The 26,309-nt window shown below is 36.3% G+C and overlaps 1 protein-coding gene across 1 annotated transcript in view; it reads left to right on the top strand.

Annotated features, from left to right (window-relative positions):
• Window positions 1-26,309, top strand: part of LRP1B (LDL receptor related protein 1B) — a 1,573,107-nt gene that overhangs the window by 910,474 nt on the left and 636,324 nt on the right. Inside the window, exon 12 of the mRNA XM_036421500.2 lies at window positions 20,103-20,283. Coding sequence (XP_036277393.2) covers window positions 20,103-20,283 — 181 coding nt within the window. The remainder of the gene's footprint in view (window positions 1-20,102; window positions 20,284-26,309) is intronic.

A 26,309-nucleotide genomic window follows, 5' to 3' on the forward strand; every position in this document is an offset into this window, starting at 1 on the left:
TTTTGATAATCCTACACAAGGGACATTAATGTATTTTATTAGTTTATCTTTTTTTTTCTTACCAGTAAGGAGAATAGTAATAGATATTATGACACAAGATTAACATGTCAAAACAGAACTGATATTTGGCAAATTATAATTTGTGATTCTTGGAATCAGAAAGATCAAATTCTCTGTGTATTCACTCATTTAGAGTTTCTTCAGTTCAACTTGAAGACTGAGAGGCAACGCTTAGTTTGACAAATAATTCTTTAAGTTTTGTAGAAATTCTCAGCCTTCGATAAACTTGTGTGGTTTGAAGTACAAGACTATAAAGATTTTATCTGCAGCCTGGTCAGCATGGCTCTGTGATTGAGCATCAACCTATGAACCAGGAAGTCACAGGTTCGATTCCTGCTGAGGGCACAAGCCCAGGATGCAGGCTTGATCCCCAGTAGGGGGCATGCAGGAGGCAGCTGATTGATGGCATTTCTCTCTCATAGATGTTCTATCTCTCTTCCCTCTCCCTTCCTCAATCTCTAAAATAATAATAATAATAATAAGAAGAAGAAGACGAAGAAGAAGAAGAAGAAGAAGAAGAAGAAGAAGAAGAAGAAGAAGAAGAAGAAGAAATAAGAAATAAAGTATTTTATTTTAAAATAAAACAAATACCTTAGACATTTATATCAGCTCAGTCTTTTCTATAAAGTAAAATACAACAACATTTAAATAAAAGACCAATCTCCATTATTCTTGGACTTTTTAATTAATTAATTAACTAATCAATTAATTATTTTAGCTTAAAGGTTCATTGAAAAACCTCTTAAATGGGATAAACTATGAAAATGCAGAAATAGTGCAAATCCATCATGGCTGTCCTGCCACAGAGTTCACATTAGCTTTTTCAGGTTTGGTACTTTCTCAGAGATTTTGTGCATTAGGAAAAAATAGCTTTAGAGAACTCCATTCAAAGATCTCTTTGAGTTCCCATGGAAGCTTTATCATTAGAGTTTAAGTGAAAGTACCTGTTCATTGTCCTTCCTACCATCATGCAAATTTAAATGGTAGAGACTAGACACTTATGAGACCACAACATCTGTCTCCAAAGAAATCTAAAATTCTTCCCTCTTGCCATTGTATTCCTTTTACACTATTGATCTGGTTGAGGCATCCATGAGTTGTGAAAACAACTCTAATCAAGTTGATTCTAAAATATGGAAATTTTTTCTCACACTTAATTTGATACCCTTCCCCTCATAATTTTGGCTTCTAATCAAAGCCATTACAAGTGTCATAGTGAGTTGTTATTGCTTGCGATTCTGTAAAAACCATCAAGCAAATTGGAAGATGTTCTGATAGACATTAGGCTGTGCTCCAAATGATACCTGGAAAGGAGATAGAAGAAAAATGACAAGAAGACTATTTTGAATTTCATTTAAACATAGAGGTGGCAAGAGATAGTATTTTCACTCACCTTATGACCCTAGGTTGTTTTTGTTTGTTTTTTGTTTGTTTGTTTTTTGTTTGTTTGTTTTATAATCTGATTTTAATATCACCTAGTCTTAAATTTTATTTAAAATATTTTAAAATAAAGACTTTTGCAAGATTTTGAATTGAACATTTAAAAACAGAATTTCAAAAAACATCATAAAAGCACACAAAGAGCCCTTGAGGCTCCTTGACAGACTCATCACTGGAGCATCCACCTTCCCATCCTTTCTCCAGTGTAATAGCTCAGATGCTCGTTTGCCTATCATTTGTGTTTGTGAGAGCGAGGAAACCAGATGTGGCATATTTTCTAAAATGCTCTGTTTCTTCTCAGTGAATAATATTTTCTGAGTTAATTTTTCCATTCAGATTATCCAGAATCACAAAATATAGAAAGGGTGTACAGAAAAATTAAGTGTTTTATTCCCCCAGTCCCCAGCTGACACTGGCTGTTAAGATGGATGAAGATTGCTTCTTCAATGTATATCACAAGTCACAAAATGTTCCTGTTAATTGTGATTTCTTATACTATTTTATCATATGTTTAGACAGAGAAAACCATGTTACTTTGGGGTACGATAGTCATGATTTGTCAATTGAACAAGTTGGGTTATGGGGAGTGTGCTCTTGTAGAAGGAACCTAGGGCACCTAGCCAGGAGTGAAATACACACACACACACTCACTCACTCACACACAAACACAAAATACATTCCGTATTCATCAATTGAATTAATAACAACCTTTGCCAGACATATTTGACTATTTTAGAATCTAAAACCTTGATGAAATGTCAATCAGATTAATTATTTGGTACCACATGGACAAAAATGTTTTAGTAATAGATATTTTTACTTTCTTTTTTCTAACCAAAATGTCCTAATTAACTGATATTATATTGTTTTATTAAAAACGGCTATGAATTGTACTCTAAATTTTATATTTCTTGCGCACGTTAAGCTTTACTTTTCTAATCTTTCTGAAGTAAAATTCTAACTTTATTTTTTTCAGATAATCTCTTTCCCCAAAGCTTTATACCTTTGTATTTCTTTCTTTTATATATTCATAAGGGCTTTTGCTTAATAAAGGTGTGTCTTCATATTGCAGGCTAGTTGTGCTACAACTTTTTGCCTCATATCTTCACAAACATCTACCTAATCTCAGTCATGACTTAGTTATTAAAAATAGATTCAGTAGCAATTTTTAGTTACTTACAGATACTTCATTTTGAAAAGTCCTATATAGCATTTTACTTTGCAACTACATTAAGGGTTATAAAGTTAAAATGGAGCAAAAGGAAAACATTTTTATAATTTTTGCCTCTTCATAGTATATATTATGTATAAATATCACATACTAGAGGCCTGGCACATGAATTGATGCACAGGTGGGTCCCTCAGCCTGGCTGGTGATCAGGGCCGATAGGTGCTGGCCAGGCAGGGGAAGAGGCTGCTGGAGGTTGGACAGCTGTGGGAAATTGGTGTGGGAGTGCATTGATTATTAAAGGGCGCCCCCCTGGTGGTCAGTGCACATCATATCAACGAGTCAACCAATCGTTAGTTCATTTGGTCTCTTAGGCTTTTATATATATAGTTTTGCTATTATATATCATTCCCCCAATGAACTATAGCATTTTACTTTGCAATTACATCAAGGATTACAAAGTTATTCCTTGCTAAGTGAAGTAAATCAGAGAAAGATAAATACCATATTATTTAACTTACTAATATACGGAATCTAAAGAGCAAAATATATGAAAAAACAAAATTAAAACACAATCATAGATACAGAGAACAGACTGATGATTGCCAGATGGGAGGTGGGGTTGAGGTACATAAGTACAAATTAGTAGCTACTGAATAGTCACCAGGATGTAAAGTATAGCATAAGGAATATAGTCAATAATATATAATGATAAAAATATAATATGCTAATAGGCCAGAAGTCCTTCCGGAGGAAGCCCCAGTGTCGGGGGCTGAGGCAGAGGCAGGCAGGCAGGGGCCGAGGCAGCTGCCTCTGTGGCAGGAGCTGAGCACCCTGCAAAATTTCATGCATCAGGCCTCTAGTATTATAATAAATGTGTATGGTGCCAGGTGGGTACTTCTGAAGTGTATGATTGCCTGACTGCTGTGATGTACACATGAAATGAATATAAAATGATATTAAATATAAACTGTAATTTTTAAAAAGTCCCTGACAGGGGCATGTCCTGCTCATCTAACAGTTCTATGCCAATAGTATGCACTAAGTAAATACTTACTGGGAAAACGGTTGAAAAGGATAAAACTTTTATAAATAAAGCCACCAATATATTTTGTCTGTAAAAAAGAAAGAAAAGGAAATGTAGTGAGTGTTTATTACAATGCATGTGCCAGGTAAGCACTTTACATGATTATCTCATTTCATCTCATTGTTTATTGAACATAATTTACCTATCTTTACATTTCTAAAATTCTAAATTACCTAGCACAGTCAACATTAAGATGGCAAGGAAGAAATATATTTTATTTTTATTGACTTTCCAAATTGCATAGTACTTTTCAAGTAATAACACTTTTATCATTCAGGGTACTTATTTAAGTTAAAAACTATCCAAGTTTATTGAGAATAGTGATGACATACATTAAGCAGTGAGGTGTGATATATGGTTAGTCTGATTAAATGATATGTCTCTGGTAAAAATCTGCCTATGCTCAAATGTGACTTCCTCTTTGATTTGTTTGATTATTATGTGGTATCTATAAAACAAATAAAATGTTTCCTATAATTCTAAATATTTGAGTAGATTTGATAATTAAGTAGATAAATTAAGGATTTAATTTTTTCTAGATACTTTTACTCTATGAAAATATTGGAATGATGATCATATTGAAACAGTAGGCCCTAGCTGGTTTGGCTAAGTTGATAGAGCGTCAGCCTATGGACTGAAGGGTCCTGGATTTGATTCCCATCAAGGGCACATGCCTGGGTTGCTAGCAAGATCCCCAGTAGGGAGCCTGCAGGAGGCAGCTGATCACTGATTTTCTCATCATTGGTATTTCTATCTTTCTCTCCCTCTCACTTCCTCTCTGAAATCAATAAAAATATATATTTTAAAAAAGAAATAATGGGAGAGTATTCATAAGTTATCCACACATCCCAATGATGTTATTTCTTTTCTTCACCCAACTTTATTGTGCTTATATTTAGGTATTCATTTTTTTTAATTTTATGCATATTTATGAAGTCTTTAATACTGATTTCTACTAGGAATTTTTTTAAATGAATTATACTTTTACCCTGCCCTATATTTCATAGAAACGTATGGAAAAGTGAATGACTGTTAGGAAATTTAACAGGCATTAGGTGGTAGGTGGTGTCAGAATGAAATGTAGACATAGTACTAATATTATAGTACTAAGGAAGTTTAGAGGATAGATGATAAGTTTATAGAGAGAATACAAGATTTCTGTAGCAGACAGAATATTCCTTTAGCTTTGCAAAACAGTGAAGTATTTAGAAAATGGTAAATTGCAAAAAAGTCAGAATAGAAAGTAAAACTGACAGAGACATGGAAGAGTAAACTATGTATGAGAGAGCAGGGAACAGAAATAACATATATTAAATACTTTTGTTTGTATTATAGATGCTTTAAATGATATTTCAGTTACCTTCACGATAGCTAAATAAAGAGATCTTATTGGGAAAATTTTTATAAAAACTAAAATAAAAGGCAGGAAGAAAGTATAAAGACACAATTTTCTCTCTGAAACCTAAGTCCAGTTTTTGTTGCTGTTGTTTTCCAGAACAGCACATCAATCGGCTAAAAGTAATATAATCCAGCATGCGTGCTTGGATTACAGAGTGATGAGAGAGCTTAGTGTTAATTAAATGGAAGGTCTTGTATGTCATTGAAAGAAATTTTGGAATTATTCATTAGGTGATAGTGAGTCTTTCATTTATATTTTCATTTAGACAACCAACATTTATTGAAACCGTCCTTTATAAGCAGTGTTCTAAGCCCTGGAGATATATATATTTGTGTACAACACAGAAACCATTTTAGAAACAAAATATTCAAAACTATCCTAAAGATACAGGTTTCATATATGATAAAAAGAGGGGAAATAACCCTAAATTGTTCAGGATAGCTTATGTAACATAAATTACATTTATTTATAATAGCATCTCTTTATTCCATATTTATAATATGATCTCTTTATTCCAGACAAGATTTATTCTAGACTCATACTTAGAGTAGGAAACTATATTATGTGTTTTCATACTTTTTAATCTCTCTCCCCAATACACACACACACACACACACACACACAATCAGACAAAAAGAAATGATGACTACCTTTCAGACCTTCCTTAAATTAAATATTTATCAACTTTCCTTTGTATATTAACTTTGATTTTCTTTTCACTTTTTCTATACATTTGGAAAGAATCAATTTTTTTTTTTAAATATGTATTTGGCTCTGAAATTTTCATATACAAATCAACAACTTAGTTATCATGTAGTGAATATACAATATTTAGATAACTTGAATTACTATATTGTGATATTAGCATATTTGATGTGTGTGATGATAACTATATGAAATATATTAACAAATACCTGTTTTCACCTTTGAATAATGCACATATGTCTCCGTGGGTCAACAGTGTGTTTCTGGCTCCAGAGTTAGCACTTTTTATCTGTTACTAAAACAAGTTTTTATAAATATTTATTGTACATCAAAGAAGAAGGTGGCACATATTGAGTCAGAAACAGTTACATTGATATTTTAGCTATTAAGATATTTGTAACTTACCTCAAATTTAAAAACATTTTACATATGTTAATGATTTCAGAGAGGAAGGGAGAATGAAAAAGAGATAGAAACACCTATGTTGAAAAAGAATCATTGATCAGCTTCCTCCTGCATGCCCCCCACTGGGGATTGAGCCCACAACTGGGGCATGTGTCCTTGACCAGAATCAAACCCGAGACCCTTCAGTCTGCAGGCTGATGTTCCATCCACTGAACCAAACCAGCCAGGACCCCAACTTAATATTCTCATGCAAATTTGAAAAACAAATATGACAAAGACCTTTTCATTTGATTCCAAGTAAATTCATATTTGGAGAAATCAAAATGAGTAACAATGTTTGAGAAATATTCATTCACTTTTTACCTTATAGAGCAAGTTAATTTTGTCTTTCTTTCCTGAAATATTTCTTGCTGGTCTTAGCTGGGAATGGGGAGGTGATATTGGCATCTAGGAAACAGAGTCTAGTGCTGCTAAACATTATGCAATACACAGGACAGTCCTCCACGACAAAGAATTGTCAGGTCCAAAGTGTCCATAGAAGCCATGTTGAGAAACCTCACATTAGAGGGTAGCAGGAAGTGAACCTGCCACCACTGCGGAGAAGCCAAGAGTGGAAAATGAGACAAGACACTGGCTATAAGACTGAACAGTTACACAGCAGCTGCCCTGTAGTGCCCTTCATTTAGTTTCCTGTGTGACTAACAATAGAATTTGCTTTGTATCAGAAGATACATGTCTCCCAGTTCAGCACTACCAGGAAGGTCCACCAGGGACTGTCTCTCTCAATACCAACAGATAAGACTCTCAACAATTAGCACAAGTCATGAAAAGAACTCACTTATCTTATTTTTCATGAGGATTTTACATGTAATTGACTCAGTATTTCATGTAAGGACTCTTATATTCATAAGGGAAAACATATACTTTTCATTTAAGTTGTTTTCCTGCTATATAATCTGTAATATCCTTCTGACTCCAATATTCTCCTTGTCATCCCCTGAATACCCTGGGCATGGTCCTACTTCAGGGCATTTTCATATGTTATTCCTTGTGTCCAGACCACTGCTGTAGCAGGTGTTCCCATGCCTCTCTCCTTCACCTCACAGATGTCTTTGTTTATAGGCCACACCCATAGACCTTCCTGGTCACCCATGTAAAATTGTACATCTACACACACTCCATATCCTGGGCCTGTTTATCCCCTTTTTCTAGTTACCTTTTCTCTTTAGTACTTATACCTAGGTATAATTCGCTTGTTTGTTGCCTGGCTATAAGAATGTAAGCTTCAAGATTTCAGAGGTTTTTGTTTATTTCATTCATCTACAGATCTTTACAGCCTAGAAAGGCACCTGGCATACAGCAGCTGTACCACTGCTACTCACTGAGTGAATGGGTCCTTTCATTTGGTTGCCATTACTTTAAAAAAGTAATTAAACTGATAAAACAGAGATAAGACTGACTGAAGCATGATTCTTTTTTTGCTCTAAAAAAATAACCAAGTCAATCATTACTATTATTTGATTATCTGAAGTTATATTGGTATTTGCTGAATTTGTTCTTATAATTGGCTTCCCTGGTGAACTTTCCATATTCTCATGATTCATTTCAAATTCTACAACATTTTTAATTAAAAAAATAACTATGATTTTTAGCTAACACATCTGAGACATTCCTGTCTTAATACACTTTCCCAGGCACTCTAAATCAACATCTCATTTTCTTGCACATCTTCAAATTACGTTTTTGTCTTTTTGCATAATTGTGCGCCTATCCTGAATGGTTTTCTACTGAATACTTATTTAGATGATTTGTTCTGCACTAATTATCTTTATGGTTTTTCTGTGAAATCATAAGGATTTATTTAGCTTACTGAAACAAAGTTGTTAGAAACCATAGCATTAATATCGATATTTCAGCTATCTTCCTTTTACCTACATATTGTGTTACATGCTTTACTCAGTTTTAAAAATTAATTTGAACTACTTTTATTTAGTCTAGTAGAAAAATTTAAATATAGTACAGAGAATTTTTATATATTCCCCACTCCATTTCCCTAATAATAACATCTTATTTTACAATATCACAGAAAGTGAAATCATAATATTAATGTTGATTCAATACGATTAACTAAAACCTTTCTCAAATTTTACCATTTTTTTCATAATGAATTTAGTAGTTTTGTCTTCTCGGTCTCATGTATCTTCTTATAACAGTGTCTGCATTTTTCCTTACATTTGATTTAATATTTGACTTCTTTTCATATAGACATTTGTTGAGTCTCTGCATTGTCAGCCATCACATATATTTTAGTAAGAAACTAAAGCTATAGTTTATTGAGAATAATACATTTTTATTAGAAAGTTGGTGAAGGAAGCATCCTTCACTTCATGATCTTATCGATCTCCAGTCCCTTTCCCCCATGCCCCACTCTTTCCGTTTAAGGAGTCATTACTTGTATTAATTTTCCTTGACTCTTGCTACTGATTACGATTTTTCATTTACAGTTCTAGAGATCAAACTTTAACATGAATAGATAGGTACATTGGGACATAAGTCAAATTTCTAGGCATACTACAATATATTGACTCCTGACCAACTGTGGGTCCTTGTGAATCACTTTATCTTTCTGGACATTCATTTAATTAATTGTAGAATGTAGACATTAGATTATATGGTTCTTTAGCTTCCATTTATCTCTAAAATACTGGCTTTGCAGGTAGGTTTCTGCCTAGTTCTATTATTATATGTTTCCCTGGCTTACTGCTTTAGTTTCTAAGGCTTCCAGTGGACTGACCAAGAAGTGTTGTGATTGCATTCTCTTCAATCCCTATGGAAGGGTTTATTGAAATAAATTAACTATTGTATTAAGGACTTGACTTGATTTATTACATTTACCCATCACCCACACATGCATTTAAACTCTACTTTTTTCTCTCTGGGCATTAATGTGAGTCTGAAACAAGTGTACTCATTTAATGTAGGATGGAAAGGTAAGCTCTAGCAGGATGCTCACATGAGATGACACATTGTTCTTTGTCATGGTGATGATAAAACAATGAAGATTTACTAGTATAGCTCTGGCTTTTAAGCTCAACTTGAAATTTAATCATCAGTATATTTCACTAAACACGATGCCTAAGCAAAGCATGTGCTGCAACCTTGTTTAAAAAGTTCAGTGAAAATTACCAATTGAAGTGTTGCAACCGTTTGAATGTTTAAATGATCAAGTGCAAAATATAAAACACATTAGAACACATAACAATGAAAAGTGATTTCTAATAGAGTCGCCTTTTCATCTAATATGAAAGAGACTGAGTAATTCAGTATTAAAGCAATACGTTCCAAATCATTTTGTTTTAATAAATTCTAAGCTACTTCACAGGACTTAAAAGGAATATGCAAGAATAGCTGCTGTGATATTTTGCCTTCAGAAGTTCAAGCAATTGTTGCCCTGTTATCTCTTAACAAGTAGGCAGATTGGGTAGCATAAGGGCATTAATGAAAATTACTTTCTTTTTCCCCGACTCACAATGAGGACTCATACTTTATTATTATTTTTTTTTCATGAGTTGGTTAGACAGATGTGGCCACAAGAGGATACAGAAGAATGATCAGAAAACAAAGCTTATTATAGTCACAGGCCTTAGAAATGGGAGGCACAGCATACTACACAGGACCATGTGGGAAAGACACCAGGTTGATCAGGAAGCAGAAGACAAAAGTGAAAACAAAGCATTAGGCCACAGTCTTTATTAAGATCTCCAAGGAGAAGGCAAGGCAGGGCAGGATAAATAGGTTAGATTTGGCTAATTGGAATAATTTATTGGGCTTTTAACTCTAGCCCAGTGACAAGGTAGCAGGTGACTGGTGGCCTGATACCTGGATCTGGGATGATTTCTGCAGAGGAATATTGTTTCCTCGGTACGGGGACTGGGTAGAGGAGGTAGGGCTCTGGATTGGTTAGTTTACAAATCACAGGCATGTTCCTGGCTGGACCCTTTGCTATCCTAATGAATTGGCTATTTCCAGGAGGGGCAGTCTCCCCAAATCCAAACACCACCCCTCATGGAAAGGTTTTTCAGAAAGATAACAAAACATCATAACACACAGAAAATAAAAATATTTAAAATATTTATAGCACAACTCAAATTATATTGAGAATTTTGTAATGAATTATTATAAAATGAGCTATATACTCATTGCATATCTGTAGGAGGTTTCTTAAATTGGAAGCTAATTTCCCTTCCATGGTAAATATGTTGCAGTGTTCATTGAAAAGAATGAATATGATGCCTGGCCTGTGTAGCTCAATGGTTGAGCATTGACATATGAACTAGGAGATCATGGTTCCATTCCCAGTCAGGGCACATGCCTGGGTAGCATGCTCTATCCCCAGTGTGGGGCATGCAGGAGGCAGCCAATCAATGATTCTCTCTCATCACTGATGTTTTTATCTCTCCCTCTCCCTTCCTCTCTGAAATCAATCTATAATAATAGACGGGTAATATGCTTATTAGACCAGATGTCATTTGGGCATCATTCTGGACATTCTTCCAGGATGAAGCCAGGGGCAGAGCGAAGCCTGGGTCCAGGGTGACTTCTGGTGGCTGGAGGGAAGCAGTCTGGGTCCCGGGTGTTGGAGGGAAGCCAGTGCTGGCAGCCTGGAGAAAAAAGGCCTACTCTTTTTTAATAATATGTATATTTTATTGATTTTTTACAGAGAGGAAGAGAGAGGGATAGAGAGTTAGAAACATCAATGAGAGAGAATCATTGATCAGCTGCCTCCTGCACACCCCCCTACTGGGGAAGAGCCCACAACCAAGGTACATGCCCTTGACCAGAATCAAACCTGGGACCTTTCAGTCCACAGGACAATGCTCTATCCACTGAGCCAAACCGGTTTTGGCAGAAGGCCTACTCTTGCATGAATTTTCATGCATCAGGCCTCTAGTCTATAATAATAAAAATGTAATATGCAAATCGACCAAACGACCAAACAGCAAAACAATTGTCCAGGCCACCTTCTGGATGACCACGCTATGACATTCACTGGTGCCAGGCCAGCCAAGGCAACTGTGATGCAATTGGTCTGGGGGGCCCTGTCGTCATCCCATGATAGCCCCACAGAGGGAGGCCCAGGGCAGCCAAGCGATCTCACCCCACGCCTGTTGCCCACAGAGGGAGGTGACCAGTGGCAGGGAAGGGAAGAATAAGTGCCACACAAATGTCAAGCAGCAGCAGTGGCTGGGATGGGGTCATCTGATGGGAGCCTTTGGGGGAGAAAAGTCCCGATAGGTGCTGATCACCAGCTAGGCCTAGGGACCCTGCCCAAGGGGTCCCGGATTGTGATAGGGTTCAGGCTCGGCTGAAAGACACCACCCCAAAAATACAGTGCATAAATTTTGGTGCACTGGGCCTCTAGTAAAATATGTATTGTAAAAGAGGAAAGGATGAATATGAGAGTTTACCTCTGCTGCCCAGAACATTCAGATAAATCATTTTCAGAGTATAGGAGTGGTGATGGTGTATTATTCAGGTAGACCCAGGGAAATGCTGATTATGCAGGTCCAATTTAAAGACAGTCTAGAAGCCAAATTCCCTCTTCCCTGGAGAACATGTCTGTTCTCTCTTAATACTTTCAACTGATTGAAAGAGATTCACCCTGAGTATGGAAAGAAATCTACTTTACTCAAAGTATACTGATTTAAATGTTAAATAATCTAAAAATACCTTCCCAGCAATATCCAAAACTGATGCTTAACCAAATATCTGTGTGCTTTGCCCTAGCCAAATTGACTCATAAAAGTAACCATCACATATGACTCAGTGAAAAATGTGCTTTAAGGTGTGGTAGGATAAATCAATAGTGAATGACAATGAGAGCAATAGCCTGAACCCAGAAAGGATTATAAATTAAGGTCAGATTTGCACACTACCTTGTTTATTCTATATATCTTCATTTATTGAAGACTAGCAAATTATGACTTTTCAGGACCTTTCCTATGGTGACAATTCACAGATTCCTCACATTTTTGCATGTTTTAAAATGAGGCACTTAGTGCCTTTTATTTAGAAGTGTCTTTACAAGGATGGTAGTACAGAAAAGATCCTTGGAAGAAGACATGGAGTGTCTCTCCAGTGCAAAGGGCAGGGCATTTATTGCCTACTACAGAATACTAGAGGCCTGGTGCACAGATTTGTGCACCGGTGGGATCCCTCAGCCTGGCCTGTGCCCTCTCGCAAACCAGCAGTCCAATATCCCCCAAGGGATGTAGAAGTGTGGAAGTGGCAGCGGAGGAGCCCGAGCCCAGGCCGGGCACTATGCTGCTCCTGCTCATCCCGGCACTGCTTCACCTACTGCTTCTGCAGCTCAGTAAGATCACTGAGCGGCACTCCCACTGTGGGAGTGCACTGACCAGTAGGGATAATGGCTGCCCCTGGTGATCAGTGCACATCATAGTGACTGGTCAACTGGTTGTTTGGTTGCTTAGGCAATATATATACAATATATTAGAGGCCCGGTAAATAAAAATCATGCATGGGGGTACATCCCTCATCCTGGCCTGCACTCTCTCCAATCCAGGACCACTAGCTTCCAACCATTCACCTGCCTGTCTGCCTGATCACCCCTAACCACCTCTGCCTGCCTGCTGCCGATTGCCCTGAACCACCTCTGCCTGCCAGCCTGATCAGCCCTAACTGTTCTTCCATGCTGGCCTGATTGCCCATAACTGCTCTCCCCTGCCGACCTGATTGCCCCTAACCACTTCTGCCTCGGCCCCACCACCATGGCTTTGTCCAGAAGGATGTCCAGAAAATGTCCAGTCTATCTGCTCTAATTAGCATTTTACCCTTTTATTAGTATATAGATATAGAGATAGATAGATAGATAGATAGATAGATAGATAGATAGATAGATAGATAGATTTTGGGTTTCCTAAATTCAGAATTCTTCTGCTCTAATGCAATGCACTTTGTGAAGGCATCCATATGAGTCCATTCCACTCACTTCCCTGGGGCTTTAGAGTAAAGGGAATGGACACAAATCTGCTGATAAGGACTCTGCTTGCTGTACCATGAGTAATACAATCCTTTATACATAATCTATAAGTCTTGCGTCATTTATCATCATCCTTGGAACCATAAAGGGCTAACTTGTTGGCTTATAAGTAGGGTAAAATTGATTTCTTAGCACTTCTTGAAACCTTTCATTTTGATCATTACTTTAAATTATTTTACTGGTGACTATAATGTATGCTGTGGTACTCTCTTTACTCTTAATATGCTCATCACTGCATCAAAGATGAAATGTTATAGACAGGTAAATGTAAGTGTTCTGCATTACCCTCCCTCCAAATTGAAACTGATCATTTGCTTTTGATAATAGGAGAAAACCACTATGTTTTCATATATTTTGCTCATCTGAAAAAATAAGACCCTTCTATGTACTTTACATATCTCTTTAAGTACAGCAGCAAAGTATTTTATTCTGACAGAGAGTAGCTTGTGTATTCATCCTCCTTGACCTAATAATTGAACTGAGAAGGGACTTGGAATGAGAATGAGGATGACAGCATTAGTCTCAGCTGGCCTTTGGGGACAGATGATACAGAAAAACTTCAGTGTGACCAAAGACTTCTGTAACCTCATGGGATAAAAAATTCAGTGGACAAATTTTACTGCCACACTAATTAAATCAGTTTAATTCATTCATGTCATATACTTATGCGTGGATGCCTTAGTCCATATTGAAATGTGAAAAGAGAATCTGTATTAATTGAACTACACAGTTGGTTATGAGGCAGGAGAGCTGTCCAGGTGCTGATTATGAGGCAAGTTGCTGCATTCCTGGCCTGAGGCATATCTATATGCACATTGCACTTGCAGTTATGTAAGGCATGTACCCACACCCTACACTCTTGCAGCCACTTTTGTAATACTTGATTCCAGCTCAAAGAAATAATATTCACACTAAGGGTAGAAAAACATGGTTAACTTAGAAAAATGCAGGCACTGTGCTTTAATCATGGAAATTGTAAGGTATGATTTCCAATTAATTTCTTATTATGTTAATTAAATTCTACTGTAAAGCATCAAGACATACATTACTTTGGATAGATAGCTTATGCACCTTAATACTGAGACCACTGCTCACAGACTTTTTGTTGATTTTTTAACAAAAATCTTAAATCCATTTTTAAAAGTAGAAGATTGTATTTTTTATATATAAAACTTTAATTCTCTTCTTTCCATAAATATCCTATCTAATAAGAGAGTAATATGCAAATTGACTATTACTCTAACCACAAGATTGCTGCCCCCAGGTGGTCAAAGATGTTGCCCCCAATGTGGAAACAAGATGGCCGTCACAAGTCAGCCAGCAGGGGGGGCAGTTTGGAGGTATCAGGCCTGCAAAAGAAGGCAGTTGGGGGTGATCAAGCCTGCAGGGGAGGACAGTTAGGGATGACCAGGCCTGCAGGGCAGGGCACTTAGGGGTGACCAGTGCTGCAGGGGAGGGCAGTTAGAGCAATCAAGCTGGCAGGGGAGCAGTTAGGCATCAATCAGGCTGGTAGGATAGTGGTTAGGGGGTTATCAGGCTGGCAGGCAGAAATGTTTAGGGGCAATCAGGAAGGCAGGCAGGCAAGCGGTTGGAAGCCAGGAGTCTTGGATTATAACAGGGGTTGTCCAACTGCCTGTTTAGGTCCAATCCTTGATAAAGAGAAACTTATTAAAAATAGACCCCTTGAGGGGTCCCAGATTGAAGAGGGTGCAGGCGGGCGAGGCTGAGGGAAACAACCCCCCAGGAACAAATTTTGTGCACTGGGCCTCTAGTGTAGTATGTAAAAAAATCAGACCTATAAAGATGTTTTAGTTTTAGAAAAGGGTTTTTCTCCACTCTTTTTTAAAATGCTTATTTTCTAATCCAAGTTATTAAATTAATTTAAATTACTTTTTTCTGTCTCATTTATTAAAGTCTTTAAATAAATAAATTATATGTTTGTTTTAAATGTTTAAATCTTACTTATTTTTAAAATAATACATAATTATTCCTTTTAATTTATATATATTTTATTATTATCTCTTATTCATCCTTATTAGTGGTAGGTTTTAATTGTAGGAAATAACATCAGTACCTTTGAGAATTTTTCACTTAATTATAGCTTTTGATGAGATGTATGTTTTAAAACATACATTTATTATTATGTCTATTTGTAAAATTTATTTTTATAGAACAATGTTTAAAAGGAATGTTATTTAATAATTTGATCCAAAATAATATATCTTAAGTATTTACAGACTGCATGAAAAAGTCTTTTTTTAAAATATGAATTATATGGATGTCTCATTTTTTCTCTTAGAATGAAATGTATATACATGTAACCTAAATATATATATATATATATATATATATATATATATATATATATATGAAAGCATTATTTACTAGAATTTTTCTCTTAAATAAGAAATACAAACATGTTGAGAGTCCTTGCCCACTGATTAATGAAAATGGGTATTTGTCGTTAGCTATATAATCCTATATTTAAAGAGGCAATATGCAAATTAACCCTCATGCCCTCACAAAATGGTTGCCTATAACCATGCCAGCAGAGGGGTTAGTGAGTGATGACCAAACAACTGAACAAGCAGGCTTCATGGGGCAACCAGGTCAGCAAGGGGGGAGGGGACAGATAGGGATGACTAGGCCAGCAGGTGGACAGTTAAGAGCAATGAGGATGGCAGGGAGGGGATAGTTGGAGGCAACCTGGCTGACATGAGGGGCAATTAGGGGCAATCAGGCCAGCACCCAGAGGCAGTGAAGGGTGATCAGGCTGGTGGGGGGGGGGGGGGGGGAAGCAGTTAGTGGCAACCAGGCAGGCAGGTGAATGATTAGGACCCAGCAGTCCAGGATTGTGAGAGAGATATCTGACTGCCAATTTAGGCCTGATGCCCGGGGTCCTAGATTGGAAAGGGTGTAGGCTGAGCTGAGAGGACCTCCCTCCCATGCACAAATTTTGTGCACTGGGCCTCTAGTAATAGTAATAATAATAATAATAATAATAATAATAATAGCAATATAGATGCAAATGTTAAATTTGGAATGTAGACTACTTGAACTCTACCCAACAGTATCAAAAAAATATATTCTTAATAAGTTTCTCTTTACCAAACAACTTTCTTGCATTTGAATATGCATGTGTTTCTTTGGGCTAGCAAATAGTATCTATGTTGTTCATGGGCATTGTCTGAAACAAAAGTGCCATAAAACTTCATATGTCCTGATCACCATGTTGAAGAATATTAGTCATAGAGTTTACAATAGTCAATCACAGGCAGGCCCCAAGCCAACCCACTTGAATAAAAAATCAAATGTACATAAAACCGATACTCTATGTGTCTTAGCATTCCACCTAAGTTATAGAATAATCAAAGCCTTATTCATATGATATGGAGGCAGACAACTTCCCTTATCAATGAATAATTTGTTGAGAAAAGCATTCACTGATTGTTCAGGCTTTATCCTACAAGTATAAGAAAGAAATTTCTTCTGTTCTCTGTCAACCATATTCTGAAAAGATTCTGTTTCCACACAGACTCTTTTAAGAGTTTCTTTAAAATTTGTATTCAGCTTCATTATTCCCAAAACAGAAAATAACAAATAAAACAGAAATAAAAATAGCAACATCAGAAAATACTCTACGCTAATTGCTTCACTGCTATCTTATCTGATTAGATAGGTAGCTAAAGGAAAGATTATTCTAATAATGATATAATTGTAACATTTATATAACATTGACTCTGTGAAAACTTATTTTAATAATTTCACATATATTAATTTATTTAATCCTCAAAATAATACTATGAATTTTGGAAGTCTACTGTAAGCAAGTTTCTCTTTATCAAACACCTTTCTTGTATTTGAATAGTCATGTATTTCCTTGGCCTAGTAAGGAAACATTACACCAATTTTAAATATCAGAAAGTTGAAGAATGAAAGGCTAAGGAACTCCCTCAGTTAGAGAAATAGTGTAGTGAGTGGCAGAACCTGGGCTATTTGATCCCAGAACTTGGATTCTTAACTATTGCTTTATTCTGTTCAAACACTTGTTTTTTAGAGACAACACAAACAACCCAATTAAGGCAGAATCCATTCAAATTCTGCTTTTTAGAATTCAATACGATTTCACTCTTAGTATTTATTCACAACTGATTCTGGATATATAATTTCTAGTTAAAGTTAGTCATTAGTCAAAATTTTAGAAAATAGTATTGAATAATCATTTAAGAAAATATAAAGCATATTTCTATCAAGTAGCGCTCAGAAGGAAAAGATCCAGTATTTATATCAAATATTTGTACCTGATAAATTAATAAAAACTAACATATATTGAGAATTTACAATGTTCCAGGCAGTATGTGTTTTACATGCAGTAACTAATTTACACTTTGTTATCACACTACAGCATAGGTGCTATTATCTTCACTTTACAAGTGGATAATTTAGAAATCAAAATGACTAAATTGCTTACCCAAGTGTCAGAAACAAATGTTCTGCTTAATATGAAAAAAATGTAAAAGTCTCAAGTCAGTCGTCAAAAGGAAACATTTTAAAAATAAGAAGGGTACTGAGGAAGGAGGATTTATGCTGGAGTATAATTCAAATGCAATACAATTTTTAAAAACCAACTAACAAGATAAAAATATAATAGAATCAGAGGCATAGAAAGGGAGTGGACTGACAATACTTAGGAAGAAAGGGGTATGGGGGTATGGGAAGAGACTGGACAAAAATCATACACCTATGAATGAGGATAATGGGGGGGGGTAAAGGAAGAGTGTGGGATGGGAACCAGGTGGAGGGGAGCTATGGGTGGTGGGGGAGAGGAACAACTGCAATAATCTGAACAATAAAGATTTATTAAATTTTAAAAAAATCAGCCACAAATAGAAAGGAAAAAAAAAACAAACTACTATATCTTTCCATTATGCCATAGTAGGAAAGTGCTCTTAAAATTGTCAATAAAGTAAAGATAAAATTAAACTTTTCTGAAAGCATAGGTATAATTAACCTGTGAAGACCACTCATACTGGATGGTAATGAAGCAGATAGCTTAGTGAAATTGAGAACATATCTGATTCACTATAATGAGATTTTCAATTAGATCAGATCACATGTCATATTAGTCTTTTTGAGTTAGGGCACATACTGATTAGCAGGAAAGGTTACAAAAGAAAACTTTCTTTTTTTACAAGGTCAGAGGGTTGTGCAATTAAAGAATATTGTAATAACACCTAGCCAGCCAAGGCTCAGTGATTGAGCGCCAGTGACTGGAGTCAAGATTTGATTCCAAGTCAGGGCGCATGCCCGGGTTGCAGCTCCATCCCACATGCGGGGCATGAAGAAGGCAGCTGATCAAGGATTCTCTCTCATCATTGATGTTTCTATCTCTCACTCTTCCTTCCCCTCTAAAATAAAATATTTTTTTAAAAAAGAATATGATTATATCAAATCTTTATTACATCTACATATGAGGCAATAAGTGCCAGAGAGTGTGTGAATGTGCAGTTCTGTCTCCAATGTACTACTTCTTGCTTTGTGCACTAAGTTGCAGTTCTGTATCATATATGCAGGCTTCCCTGGTATTGAAAGAAAAGAAGGAGTTCACAGTAGTTTCTCATGCAATAGAGGAATGGAACTATGATTACTATGTTGTAGAAAGTTTGGAGGGTAGTTTACAAAATGGCAAAAAGGGAGGACAGGACCCTCCATAGGAGCAGTGCATTTTTAAAGATCTCTACATTGGTTATCTGACTTAGATTTTTATCTCAGTTCTATACCTCTTATGTGATAATAGATTATAAACCTTCACTTTCAAAGTGTTATAATTTCCCTTTCTGTGAAGTGTTTGACTTAGGTAAATTTTTAATGTTACTTTGGATTATCATTGCCTACTAGAGGCCTGGTGCATGAAATAATTCTCCATTTTAGACACCTGCCATCAAGATAAATAATCAGAGAATCAATCAATTTAACTTCTTAAAGGCTATTGAGGGTCACGCTCTGCCTGGCCTGCACCTTCTCCAATCTAGGACCCCTCAGGGGATGTCCAACTGCCAGTTTAGGCCCAATCCCAGCAGTCAGACATCCCTCTCACAATCTGGGACCTCTGGCTCCTAACTGCTCCCCTGCAGCTTGATTGATGCCAAACTGCTCCCCTGTGGGCCCGATTGCTCCAACTGCCCTCCCCTGCCAACCTGGTCACCCACAACTGCCCTCCCCTGCCAGCCATCTTGTGATGACATCCTGATGACCATCTGTGACAACGTCATGGAGGGTGTCACGTGATGCCACCTAGGCTTTTATTGTATAGAATATTTTATGGAAGCTGCAATGGTGTCCTTTAATAAATGTATAGGTACATGTAACAGATTGTCTGGCACCTGAAGGAAGGTGGGTGGGAGGGAACTGCATAATGAAGGTGAAAAGATTAGCTAAATAACAAATATTTGTACTTTATGACCAAGGACTATAATTTGGTGAAAACCAAGGGAGGAGGAGGAAGTGGGGTGGGTAAAGGTGGGCAAAGGGGACCACCTGCAATAATGCCAGCATCAAAACATTTTAATTAAAGAAATAAACGTAAAGAACATATGATGAAAAAACAAGCACAGTGGCATTCAAAATAAAATTAAACAATGTTCTATGGAATGATAATATCTGCACAAATCACATTATGAAGAAATAATTTCTTTTTAATTAAACTTTTTATGAAGCAGAACGTAATCAGTGGACACTATTGAGACATGTGTTCCTTTCATGTTCCTGCTGTTTTCAGACCTGGACAATGTGGAGGGCATTGCTGTGGACTGGATCGGGCATAACCTTTACTGGACAAACGATGGCTCCAGGAAGACCATTAATGTAGCTAGGCTGGAGAAGGCTGCTCAGAGTCGGAAGACCCTTCTGGAGGGAGAGATGTCCCATCCCAGAGGGATTGTGGTGGATCCTGTTAATGGGTATGAGATCTTTATCAGCTTTATGTAAGGAAAATTGTATTAAATACATTTGTTTTTTAAATTCCTATGTGACTTAACACACGAACGGACTGATTGGAAAAAGCTACTTATGTAGTGATTTGCTCCCTTAGAGAATGTGCCAAATAAACATGTCAAAATACGTTGAACTGAAATAAATGGATCATTTGTATGAAGGATATATTTACTTGATTTAGTCAGACATGCACCATAACTCTCCATTTTAGACACCTGCCATCAAGATAAATAATCAGAGAATCAATCAACTTAACTTCTTAAAGGCTATTGAAATATAATGTATTCCCAAATAGCCAGGTTTTTTGTACACTTGATGTGTGGGCCAGGCATTTAGTTAAATGGGTCACTAAGCTCCTGCTCTGCAGTCCCCACAACAATCCTTTGAATTAGCTGCTACCCTCATCTTTGTTTTACAAAGAAGAAATCAGTAACTGCTCTTCAAAAGGCTGTTTAATTATTGAGAGATTGAGTAGATTTAAACCTGGCCACTTGTCTCCAAGACTTTCCTCATAGCCACTATATTCTGTTAATTTTTTAATAGTCTAGATTGGTAATCACATAATTTTGGACATAACCATAGTTTCCATACCATGACATCACTTTACAGTGTGCACTATTTGTTTTAGGGTGGGGTATTTTGTGCAATTCCTGGGAACATATTTCCCTTTGATGTTTATTCAGAATTATTACTTGATTATAGCCGAAACTGGTTTGGCTCAGTGGATAGAGCATCAGCCTGCGGACTAAAAGGTCCCAGGTTCGATTCCCGTCAAGGGCATGTGCCTTTGTTGCGGGCACGTCCCCAGTTAGGGTTGTGCAGGAGGCAGCTGATCTATGATTCTCTCTCTTTTTTTTTTTTATATATATTTTATTGATTTTGTACAGGGAAGAAGTGAGAGAGATAGAGAGTTAGAAACATCGATGAGAGAGAGTCATCGATCAGCTGCCTCTTGCACACCCCCCACCGGGGATATGCCCGCAACCAAGGTACATGCCCTTGACCGGAATCGAACCCGGGTCCCTTCAGTCCCCAAGCCGATGCTCTATCCATTGAGCCAAACCGGTCTCGGCTATGATTCTCTCTCATCTATGTTTCTAACTCTCTATCCCTCTCTCTTCCTCTCTGTAAAACAAAAAACAAAAAACAATAAAATATATTTTTTTAAAAAGATTTATTACTTTATTACAATACTGAGCATATAGAAATATTGGAGAAATGTAAAAATTCCTAAAAGAATCTCAGAATTAATTGAGTAGATTGCATATTTTACATGTACATATTTTACATGTGTGTGTGTTTTTTACCCCCTCCATGGCTTACATTTCACTATTTCAAAAAGCATCACATTTTTTTTCATATCTTACAACATACATACAAAACAGACTTAATTAAATAGGAAGTATATGACTCCCTGATAAGCTGAGATCACCTTTTCTAGAACTATTTGTGTGGAGAACAGCTGCAAATACAATCAGGGTGCTTCCTCTGAGGCTGACACCCAAGTAGTGAATGAGTTCATTGTATGTGTTTCTGGGAGACATAATTATAAAGTAATTTCAGTGATTGAATGTGTAGATTTTATAATTATCTACTCTATTCCTGGGCTTTTAAACCAAGTCATCTATCTGACTTTTAAACCAAGCCAATATTAATTTTAAGAGAAAATATTTATTCCACACTATCTAATTCTACTTGAAGCAAGATATTTTAAATGTTTCTTTCTCAGTATTCTGTTAGAGAAAAAATAACTTTTAATAGAGTGAAAGGGTCTTTGTGATGCTCAGGAAGATGATGCAAATATGGAGGTCATAGAATTATATGATTAGGGAGGGCATTTAGAAGCCACTAGTTCCATCTCTCTCTTCGAATTCAGGAATCTCTTTCAACACTTCCCTAATAGGCAGGCATTCAACTTTATTTGAAACCTATAGCATCTACATAGTTTGTAGTATTTGGGTGAAATTCTGATTGGTATGATATTTTTTTTCTCTTTATTAAGGCAGTATCCGCATCCCTGTGATTATTGCCTTATAACTGAGCTTATATTTGCCACTAGTGCTACAAAGAATAACTCTAAAACCTTTTTCATTCTATGCAGTGTCAAATAGGCTACAATTCTTATCATGTGCATATATACATGTGTGTGTACATATACATTTTCCCCTAGCAATATACTGTGCCCAGAGCTTTGTACCAGGTATGGAATGGTTAATAAAATAGGCATAGCCTTAACCTTATGAAGCATCTTGTGTTACCTGCAAGGTGAGGGTTGTGGAGACAGGCAAAAGTGATGGAGGGAAACAACAAGGTGAAGACTGAGGGTAGAAGCCTGTTTAAATACGTGTGCTGAGAGGCCTCTTTAAGGAGCCATCAGATAATCTGAGACTTCACTGCAGAGAAGGAATCAGCCATGGACAGTGAGGAAAAGAGTGTTTCAGTTACAGAAAAATGGTAGATTTGAGGATATTTAGTCAGACAAGGATTGAGTGTCAGAGAAACTGAAATGAAGACAGTGGGGTTGGATTGCAGATAGCAGGTGACACAGATGCAATTAAAAGGACTGTGGGCCCTTGCCCACCAGGATGAGAGCTTTGTACTTTGTCTTCAGTGTTAAAATAGGAAATTAATATAATCATGTTTATATTAAAATACTAATTTCACCATTCTGTGAAGAATGGATAGGAAGACAGTAGAAATAGAAATTATGTATACAAGTTTGATTATCCAAATAGTGGTTTGGCCCTAATACAATTTTTAAAATGAGGAAGAAGCTGTAGTTCAGAAAACTCCATTTAAAATAGTACAGTGTATCTTTAAGCAAAACTAAAGGGAAAAAAATGATTTATTTACATTGTTTCTACCATAATATCTGCTTGCAGCTTAACAAAATTACTCTTTCAGAGGTGTTTTATCAAAAACTTCATAACCAATTATAGAGTCAGTTAAGGATTCATTTATTTTTCATTAAAGTATATTTTTGATTCCCATATAGATCAATATAAATTAATAAGACAATAATTGTCCTGAAGGAGTTTATAATCTGGTGTGCTTGTATATGCATGCAGGCACACACACACACACACACACACACACGCGCGCGCACGCGCGCACACAATTACCTATTAAATAAAACAATATTTAATATCAATATACATGATCCTCAGAAATTACTGAGGTTTTTAATACAGAGTTGAGCGTTAGTAGATGAATAGGATTCCAAGGTTAACAAAATTATACCAAGGGCTTGGGCTGTGCGGTCATAAGGTTAGTCACTGTTCAGAAGGGACAGTCTAGCTAACTGCTTAGAGTAAAGGAAGTCAGAGGCAGTCCTGAGGTGAGATGGCCTCATTAAAGCTGCAGCAGGAGGAATGTGAGGGAACGGAGACGGAGATGAGGCTAGACAGAAGCAGAAATCGTCAATGTTGTGATTAAAAGTTTGAATTTATTTTGCTGACAACAGAGTAATTGGAAGGTTTGAAGATAAAAGCCATACCTTTCAATGCATGATTTAGGAGGACAAATGATAGCAATGTGACAGGTACATGAGAAGCAGCCCATTAGGCGTTCGCTTGAAAAGGGATGAAAGACAGACTGTAGCATTTGTAATAGGAACAGAAAAGGGGGATGCAGAGAGGAGAGACTGAGAGGATTAGACTGCAGGTCTAATTAGATTGTTGAAATGGGGATGAAGTGGGAGGAGGCGTCAATTAGGATGGCATTGTTCCCCAGCTACTCACTGCAGATGAGCTCCCTCCTCCTAATAATTCCACACTTCATAATTTATATCACTAACTTAGAACCCTGCATTTCCAGTTCTCACTTCTCAGATTGTCATCCAAATGACTGTCCAAAGCTGAGTTCATTTTTCCCCCCAATAGAGGATCTTGTGCAGCCATATATCAATTAATAGTATAACACCCTATTGTTAACAGCTAAATACCATAAGAGCAACCAAATCAATTTTTTTCAACAATATAATTTGTTTTACTTCCATTACAGAGAAACTCTTAGGATTACGATATTTCTAGGATTGACCATCAGATAATACAATTTAATTTAGAAACATGGTTAATATCAGCAAAGCCAAGAAAAAAAATCCCTGTCTTTAATTATGTTTATCTTTATTTGGAATTATCAGCTATGCAGCACCATTAAATGCAATTCATTTATAATAAATAATACAATAATTAAATGTAATAGGTAGTAAAACTAAAAGATGTCATAAGAAACAAAGGAAAGAGCCTGTTTTGGCAGAAAGGCTAGGAATAAACTTCATCAAAACCTTTAATTTGAACAGGACTTGAAAATTAGAGGGTTGTTTGTTTGTTTTTTCTTGATGTACTAGCAGAAGGCCAGCTTAACATTACTTTGATTTGATGGCTACCCCAAGATCTATATATAATAATATTTATATCTGTTTCTGCTTATTGTATAGTTATGTTTTCTATTTTCTGTATTTAAGAACCTTCTTATTTGATGGTGATTATAATGCTTTTTACTATACAATTTTCAGACAGATAATGAAGTGAGTAGATGATGATAGCATATATAGTCTATCATGTTGGCATCATTTATTTAAATGTTTTTCTTTTGTTTAAATAAAAATAATCATTGTAATAGATCTTATCACAAAATATTTCTTCAAATATAAAATAATACAAAGTATGTTCAGAATATCTGTTATCATTCTTCATTTTTCTTCATTTATCTGTACATATATAGGTATACACATGCATGTGCAATTTGGGTTAGATGCACACACACACACACACACACACACACACATAAAAGAGTGTTACTATGTTCAAAAGAAAAACTAGAGGAAAGATAATTGCAATTTTAACAAGTTATAAATTAGCAACAAGAATAAAAGAGCATTGATTAACTATTTAAGATTTTAGGAAAATAACAAAAGGGAGACAAAAGTTGCACATTTTCCTTTCACAGAGTTGATATATACAGATGAAGTTGAATAGTTATACCTAGCAGTATAGGATTATAGCAAACAGAATGACTCTTGTTTGTTCCTAATTTGCTTCAATAATAAAACCACTCAAAGAGCACACAGGATATAAAATAAGCATATTTCCAGGTTTATTTCTAGGGTTAGAATGTATTTTATAAAACCCACTAATCTTAATATACATTCTCAAGTCTAAAAAAGGCCTATCAGCATAATTATAAACTGTTAAGAAACTTTTAAAAAAAACTTCATGGGCAAAAATTTTGGATGATGTGTTTCAGCCCAAGCTGTCCCAAATCCGCCTGTTTAGATCACTGTAGGATTATTCGTCATGGATACAGATGTTTACCAGATTACTTCAGAAATTCTTCATGGTCCACAAAGTGTGAGAGGTAGAGAATCTAATAAGGGCCTTTCTAGGGTAAGCAGCTTAGGAGAGCTTTGGTACTTGACAAAGTTGTTTATGAGGTGGCTGAATCAAAGCCTACACTTTAATAACTCAAGCACTTTCTCATGACCCTAAAACAGCGCGGGTGGAGGGGCTTAACCTTATTCATGAGGGGATGGCGGTACTCTCTCTCCCACTGTTGTAGCTTACACAGAATGATTTGTTCTTCAAGGCAGAAGCTTTTGTTTGAGATAGAAATTAAATCTCAAAACCTTAAGGTCAGTCAACCTGCTGTTATTAAACTTATGTGCCGCTCAATCATCTTCTGTGGGTTTTGGGGTAATAATAAGCAGCAATAAAAACTAGGTAATTTGCATCAGGAAGACAAATTAGACCTGGCCAAACAATCGCGGTATGATTGTGCCTTTTAGTTCACAGACAGCCCTGGTGCCTGTCTTGAAAACTAATAACTTACCTGAGATTAAAATAAAGCCTGTGGTCGATCATTAACCATACAAGGGGTTTTCATGTCAGTCAATGGGCTTTTTAATTACCTAGTTGATTATATGTTTTATAAAATGAGCAACGTTTAAACATAGTCAGTCATGGCTCAGAAAACCACTTCCCGAACTTGCTAT

Source organism: Pipistrellus kuhlii, unplaced genomic scaffold, assembly GCF_014108245.1.
Source record: "Pipistrellus kuhlii isolate mPipKuh1 unplaced genomic scaffold, mPipKuh1.p scaffold_m20_p_7, whole genome shotgun sequence".
NCBI classification, from domain to species: domain Eukaryota; kingdom Metazoa; phylum Chordata; class Mammalia; order Chiroptera; family Vespertilionidae; genus Pipistrellus; species Pipistrellus kuhlii.